The sequence below is a fragment of the Podarcis cretensis genome (assembly GCF_951804945.1).
Source record: "Podarcis cretensis genome assembly, chromosome: 2".
Lineage (NCBI taxonomy): Eukaryota > Metazoa > Chordata > Lepidosauria > Squamata > Lacertidae > Podarcis > Podarcis cretensis.
Window position 1 is genome coordinate 111,174,477 of NC_137171.1, and position 7,524 is coordinate 111,182,000.

Consider the following 7,524-nt stretch of genomic DNA (forward strand, 5'->3'; position numbering starts at 1 on the left):
CAGGTGAGGAAGACGATGGTCAGAATTCTACGGAGCCACCTGTGAATTCATTGGGAAGAACAAAGAAACAGTTTAAATGCAGGGAATGTGGAATGTGCTTTAGTCACTGTGGAAGAATGAGGATACACCAACAAACTCACACAGGGGAGAAACCATTTAAATGTATTGAATGTGGAAAGAGCTTCAGTCGTAGTGGAACACTTAGAATACATCAACAAACTCACACGGGGCAGAAACCATTTAAATGTATTGAATGTGGAAAGAGCTTCAGTCAAAGTGGTCACCTTAGAATACATCAACAAACTCACACGGGGGAGAAACCATTTAAATGTATTGAATGTGGAAAGAGCTTCAGTCAAAGTGGTCACCTTAGAACACATCAACAAACTCACACGGGGGAGAAACCGTTTAAATGTATTGAATGTGGAAGGCGCTTCAGTCATCGTGGAAACCTTAGAATACATCAACAAACTCACACAGGGCAGAAACCATTTAAATGTATTGAATGTGGAAAGAGCTTCAGTCGAAGGGGAAACCTTAGAACACATCAACAAACTCACACGGGGGAGAAACCGTTTAAATGTATTGAATGTGGAAAGAGCTTCAGTCGTACTGGAACACTTAGAATACATCAACGAACTCACACAGGGGAGAAACCATTTAACTGTATAGAATGTGGAAGGGGCTTCAGGCGTAGTGGTCACCTTAGAACACATCAACGAACTCACACAGGGCAGAAACCATTTAAATGTATTGAATGTGGAAAGAGCTTCAGTCAAAGTGGTCACCTTAGAACACATCAACAAACTCACACGGGGGAGAAACCGTTTAAATGTATTGAATGTGGAAAGAGCTTCAGTTGTAGTGGAACACTTAGAACACATCAACAAACTCACACGGGGCAGAAACTATTTAAATGTATTGAATGTGGAAAGAGCTTCAGTCTTAGTGGAACACTTAGAATACATCAACAAACTCACACGGGGCAGAAACCATTTAAATGTATTGAATGTGGAAAGAGCTTCAGTCAAAGTGGTCACCTTAGAATACATCAACGTACTCACACGGGGGAGAAACCATTTACATGTATTGAGTGTGGAAAGAGCTTCAGTCAAAGGGGAGACCTTAGAATACATCAACGTACTCACACGGGGGAGAAACCATTTACATGTATTGAGTGTGGAAAGAGCTTCAGTCAAAGGGGAGACCTTAGAAGACATAAACAAACCCACACGGGGGGAGAAACCGTTTAAATGTATTGAATGTGGAAAGCGCTTCAGTCATCGTGGAGCCCTTAGAAGCCATCAACGTCTCCTGTTGTAGGGAATGTGGAAAGAGCTGCAGATGCAGTGGAGACCTTAATATTCATAAGCAAATTCACACAGATGAAAAGCCATATAAATGTATGCAGTGTTCCACTCCGTTTTCACTTTGCTTCATATAAAGAAACTCATAAAGGCAGAAATCCATTTTAAATGCATGGAACCTGTGTGATGTTCTGGTGTTTGTATTGAAATTTGTATACACACATATATGTGTTAAAGTAATGAGATTTCACCCCTCCCATATCCAAGAATCTGCTGATGTTCTCTGCTGATTTTCTAGAGAGGAGGGGCGGTTTCTGCTCTCTACTTATTTCGCTCCAACCTCACATCAAAGAGAGAGAGACTGAGTTTTAGAGAGAGCGAGATAAGGTTGCTGCTAAGAGCAGCTGCAGACACTCAGTGCAGTTCAGCATTTTTCATTTAGACCTCATTTAGCTCTGTATATAGTTATGTATTATAGTTGTAGATAGAATATATTCTACAGAGCTGCTCTCCGAGTCGTTTATGCTCTGCTATACTCTGCTGTGCGACGACTGTCTTCTTGTTGGAGTGAATCCGGTGCTCACAACTCTAAGCTGTGAGGCCACAGCACTTTGACCTATTCCTGTATAGAAGGTGGTCTCTGGAAGTGCTACCCAGCTCGCCTAGCCCAGTCGGGGCTCAAGTGGATGAGTCCAGTTGGTGGCTCAAGGGCGATGCTGACAAGTCACATATAGTAAATGTACAAAATAACTTGCTAGTTGTTGCTAGATAAAAAGGGGGAGAGTGTTTACTTCACATCAAGTAACTCATAAAGGCAGAAATCAATTTTAAATGCATGGAATCCGTTTGATGTTTTGGTGTTGGTATTTAAATTTGTATACACATATATGTATTAAAGTAATGAAGGTCACATATACTAAATGTAGAAAAGAAGTTGCAAGTTGTTGCTAGATAAACGGGGAGAGTGTGAATCTGGAATGCTCAAGGCGTGTGATGAATCTGTTGAGTTTTGACCTCCGCCCTTCAATGCCAAAGTGATGGGCTGCCCTTGTCTTGTGGATCAGCATCTGTCAGGCTTCAGGGAATTGGCTTCCTTCCCCCTTGGCCGTAGATAAGCAGAACAAAGGGAAAGGAGTCTTCTTACCCGTTAGAAACTTTAATGATCCCAGCGAGAGAACAAAGAACCGGTCTTCTAGGAATGGCGGTGCTCCCAATGAAGAGGTCCACCCCCTCATATCCCTAGTCACCACCGTCACTTCTGTGTCTCCTAACCTGAGCCTGTACCCGCTGTGCTTTCTGTCCTGCCACTTTTGCAACTCTCCTTGACCTTGGGGAAAGCGGATGGATGCTTTCCAGAGACAGTGAATCTGTTATCTCTCCCCCCCCGAGTTTCTTCTCCAAGCTGTTCCCCATCCAGTATTTCCCAGCTTTTGCCTTCTGATTGACTTCCTGCTCCTCCCCTGCTCGGGTGGTGAGCCTATTTGGGCTTGCCCATGAAGGCTGATGGATCCTGATAGATTCCATCAGGCCTTGCGGGACCCTGCTCCTCCTGGCGACTCATTAGATGACCTTGTCGAGGACTGGAATAACCGGCTATTGGCAGCCATTGATGAGGTCGTCTAAGCACCCTCTGCGACCCCATCGAAACCGGCCCCCTTGGTTTACTGAAGAGCTCCAGAAAATGAAGCGGGATCTCAGACGGCTAGAGCAAGTATGGCGACGGACTCGTGACGGAGTTTCAAGAACATCTTATAGGACACTTATGAAAGCCTATGAGATGGCTGTGAAAGCTGCTAAGAAATCTTACTTCGCAGTTTCCATTGCATCTGCTAGCTCTTGCCTGGCACAACTTTTTAGAATAATGAGGTTGATAACGTCCTTAGGAGGACAACCAAATTTAAGCACAAATTCGACCCATAGCTGTGAGGCATTCGCGAGCTTTTTTGTGGAGAAAGTCCTGTTGCTCCGCCATGACCTCCCTGCCAATTTAGATACATTGACTGAACTGGAGGCCCCTCGACTGTCTTCGGGTCCAGTGTTGGACCATTTTGATCGGATACTCCCTGCTGATGTGGATAGATTCCTCCAAGCTGGTAGGCCCACCACCTGCCTCCTTTATCCGTGCACGTCTTGGCTGATTAGGGCATGTCCAGATGTCGCGTGGACCCCCCGTTTGAAATTATCAATTTGTCCCTTGGCACGGGGACATTCCCAGGGGAACTGAAGGAAGCAGTGGTGTGTCCGCTCTTAAAGAAAACGTCACTAGATCCTTTAGACCTATCCAATTACCGCCCAGTTTAAAATCTTCCATATCTGGGTAAGGTAATTGAGAGAGCGGTTGCTAAACAGCTTGGTAGGTTTCTGGAGGAAACATCGGCTTTAGATCCATTTCAGTCTGGGTTCCGTCCTGGTTTCGGGACCGAGTCTGCTCTGGTTGCCCTAACAGATGATCTCCGTAGACAATTGGATCGAGGCGGGTCAGGACTGCTGATTCTTTTAGATTTGTCAGCAGCCTTTGACATGGTCGATCATGATCTTCTGGACCACCGCCTTGCTGACATGGGGATACAGGGCATAGCCCATAAATGACTGTGCTCTTTAATCTCTGGTCGGGGACATAGGGTGGTGCTAGGGAGGGAGATGTTGTCCCGCCACTCCTTGGTGTGTGGAGTGCCGCAGGGCGCAATCCTTGCCCCAATGCTTCTTAACATCTTTATGCACCCCCTTGCCCAGATTATCCGGAGCTTTGGGCTGGGCTGTCACCAATATGCTGATGACACTCAGCTCTATCTGCTGATGGATGGCCACACCGACTTGGCCCCGGACACACTGACCAGATGCTTGGAAGCTGTGGCTGGATGGTTTCATGGGAGCCAATTGACACTAAATCCTTTGAAGACAGAGGTCCTATGGCTGGGTCGGGATGGCATGGGAATGAGGGACCAACTCCCTTCTCTTGAGGGCCCAGTTAGTGCCATTGCCTTCCGTTGAGTTTCCATGGAGGCGCAGGTTACAGCAACAGCCAAGGCGACATTTTTCCACCTTCGCCACATCAAGCAGTTGGCCTTTCCCGCCCCAACCTGGCCACAGTGATCCATGCAACGGTCACCTCCAGGCTTGACTACTGTAATTCGCTCTATGTGGGGCTGCCCTTGAAGCTGTCCCAGAAACTCCAGCGGGTGCAGAATGCTACAGTGAGGCTCCTCTCTGCCATGGGAGCATATTCACTCAGTGCTTTTCCAGCTACACTGGCTCCCGGTGGAGTACAGGGTCAGATTTAAGGTGCTGCTTTTGACCTTTAAAGCCCTTCACAGCCTAGGACCCTTGTGTTGGTTTCTGCTCTCTTCACTGTGCAGCGAAGTGCTTGTCACAAGACAATGTTTACATTCCACAGTCAATTGCTGTTGGAGTTTTCCCATGGGAAAGGGAGACTGGATGTGACGTACACTGGTTTCCTGTTTTTCACTGTTCTTTGCAGTTCAGCCTGTCTGTTCTCTCCGTGCTTTAGAGGAGAGAGGATGCTTTCTCTGCTCCGGCAGAGGCAAGATGTTTTTCTGTAATCTACCAGCTTTGAAGTGTAAATAAAGCAATATAGAGTATGTGCACGTATTCCTCATCATTCCGCTGTGCACTTGGGACACTGCAATATCAACATTATTGGTTATCGGCCCAGAAAGACGCAGTCATCTGAATGCCGGCAAAAGGATCGGAATGCAGAGGGACGGATCGGAAGATATCTCTGCGCGTCAAGATGATTGATGAGGTATGTGCTACTGCTCCGGGCAGCCTGCCAGCTTCTAATTAATGGCTTTATGGCTGGACTTTGCACTTTTAAAGCCGTTTGCCGGGAACAAGTTCCTATGTTGGGGAAATCGAAAGTAACTTTTAAAAGTGCTTTTGGATTAAAGCAGCTTGATTTAACGCAGCAGAAATGGCGAATGCAAAGCTAGCTGATGCTTTTGGAATTCCTAAGCTCAATAAGAAAAACTGTGGACTGGGTTCTCTATGCAGAGGCTATTCTGCGGAAAGAGGGTCTGTTTGAAGTTATTACAGACACCCCCCCAGCTCCAGTTACAGATGCATGGCAAGCTAAAGATTCCAAAGCAAGGGGAACTCTTACATTGATAGTATCCCCAGAAGAGCTCTGTCTGTTGCGTGATAAGACCTCAGCCAGAGAAATTTGGTACGCTTTGAGAGAGGCTCACTTGAGGACAGAAGCTGGATCCACTATGTTTTACTTTAACAAGCTGCATAATATGGCTAGCTGCAGAAGGCTGGCTGAAGCAAGTGGGGAATCTGAAGCCAATCAGCCACATGCTCAACTCACAGTAGCCTGTGATACTGCCATGATTCAGAATGGAGCAGATTGCCAGGGTGATAGCTGCATGGGTAAGGGGGAGACTTCACAGTCGTCATCCCATAGTGCAGTGGAACCACCAGATGGCGCCAAAGCTTTGAAGGCAGTGAAATGCTACTCGTGTGGACGTCTAGGCCATATGAAGAGGGAATGCAAATATCCCAGGGCCAAGACAGAGCAGCGCAGTGGAAGCTCATCGCGTGGAAGAGGCCAGGGCAAAAGCAAAGGTCCAGTGTCCAGGACAACACAGCCCAAGGCAATGGTCTCACGCTTCACTCCAAAAGTTGCAGAGGTCCAGAAGACGTCTAGATCTTTCTTCGTTGTTGATTCGGCTGCAACGCATCACATGTGCAACGATAAGCGACTGTTCGTGTCTTTTACACCGCAGGAAGGTGCGATTCACCAGGCGGATGACCACACAATCCCCAGTAAAGGCTACGGAACTGTTGTTCTTCACAGTTTGGACTTATCGATACAGAATGTACTTTATGTGCCGGATGCCAAGCATAATCTGCTCAGCGTTGGACAGCTGAATGAGCGGAAAATTGACGTTTCCTTTAAGAACAAAAGGTGCATCATCACAAAGAAAAATGATTATGTATTGTATGCTGAATATGTTGATCGTTTGTATGTTTTGTATTTTGATGATGATGTGCAGGATGACACTTGTTGCATTGCAGGTTCTAACAAAAGTTTGCATGCAGAATGTATTCACGATTTTCATAGGAAATTTGGTCATTTGCATTTTGAGGCAGTATCTAAAATGCCTGCCTTGGTTGAAGGTATGACTATTAAACCCTGCAGGTACCACATGAAGTGCAAGGCATGCGCAGCAAACAAGGTGAAAATGGCTGCGAAAGGTAAGGTGTCTAGTAGGCAAGCTACAGAACCATACCAAATTGTTCATGCTGTTTGGTTGGGCCACTAGCGCCCTCTTTGGGAGGAAATAGGTACTTCATGGTTCTCATTGATGCATTTTCCAGGTATATTTATGTGTACAATCTCAAGCAGAAATCAGAGGCTTTTCCTAGGTTCAAGGAATTCTGTGCTTGGTTGGAAAATGTGCATGGTAAGAAGGTAAAGACTCTTTTCACTGATCGCGGGGGGGAATTCACTTCTCAGCAGTTTGAAGCTTTTCTGACTGAGAAAGGAATTCAACACGATTTGTCTAGTCCTCGCTCGCCATGACAGAATGGACTTGTGGAACGGGCAAATCAAACATTGCTTCAAGGGTTAAAAACCTTGCTGCATGATGCAAATCTTCCAGAGAGTTATTGGGCCGAAGCTCTCTCATGTTTCACTTACAGTTATAATCGCAGGTTGTCTTCAGCGATTGGTTGTACCCCCTATGAGAAGATGTTTGGCAAAAAGCCATACATCAAACACATGAGAATTTTTGGTTCTGACATGTGGGTTCACTCACCACAAAACTCCAAGTTAGATAAGCGTGGTTTGCATGGTATCTTTCTAGGTTATCAGAAAGGTTCTTACAGAATCAGGATGACTGACTCAAAGACAATTAAGCTCACAAGAAGTGTTGAGTACAATGCCAAGTGGGGGGAGAATGTGGGAATTTTCCAATGTTATCCTGATGACAGTGATGAGACTGAGGATAGTCAAAAGCAGCCACAGCAACCCACACCCACTGATGAAGGTTCTGATTCTGAGTCTGAAACTGAATCAGGTGATTCAGAGGATTTCAAGAGTGCGAAAGCCTCTATGCGACCCTCTGAAAGCTCTGATCAAGAATTGGAGGAACCATTGTTCACAATAGGCCACTTTTCTCCTAAGAAGGAAGAGGAGAGTGTTGAAGACCTAAGGCTAATTCGCAGGTCACAAAGAGCAACAAAAGGCAGACCT

At 46.0% G+C, this 7,524-nt stretch overlaps 2 protein-coding genes across 10 annotated transcripts in view; both read left to right on the forward strand.

Moving 5' to 3' along the window:
• LOC307208751 (uncharacterized protein) overlaps window positions 1-1,306 on the forward strand; it is a 129,962-nt gene extending 128,656 nt beyond the window's left edge. The window contains exon 4 of the mRNA XM_079963687.1: window positions 4-1,306. Coding sequence (XP_079819813.1) covers window positions 4-1,253 — 1,250 coding nt within the window. The 3' untranslated portion in view covers window positions 1,254-1,306. The remainder of the gene's footprint in view (window positions 1-3) is intronic.
• LOC307208659 (uncharacterized protein) overlaps window positions 1-4,254 on the forward strand; it is a 174,526-nt gene extending 170,272 nt beyond the window's left edge. For 8 of the 9 annotated variants that reach the window (XM_079963496.1, XM_079963502.1, XM_079963503.1 and 5 more), the window contains exon 3: window positions 1,319-2,058. In XM_079963496.1, coding sequence (XP_079819622.1) covers window positions 1,319-1,323 — 5 coding nt within the window. In that variant the 3' untranslated portion in view covers window positions 1,324-2,058. Of the gene's footprint in view, window positions 1-1,318; window positions 2,059-2,083 lie in introns of those variants that run through there. The other variant, XR_013835206.1, reaches the window with a different exon arrangement.
• Window positions 4,255-7,524: the final 3,270 nt, after the last annotated feature.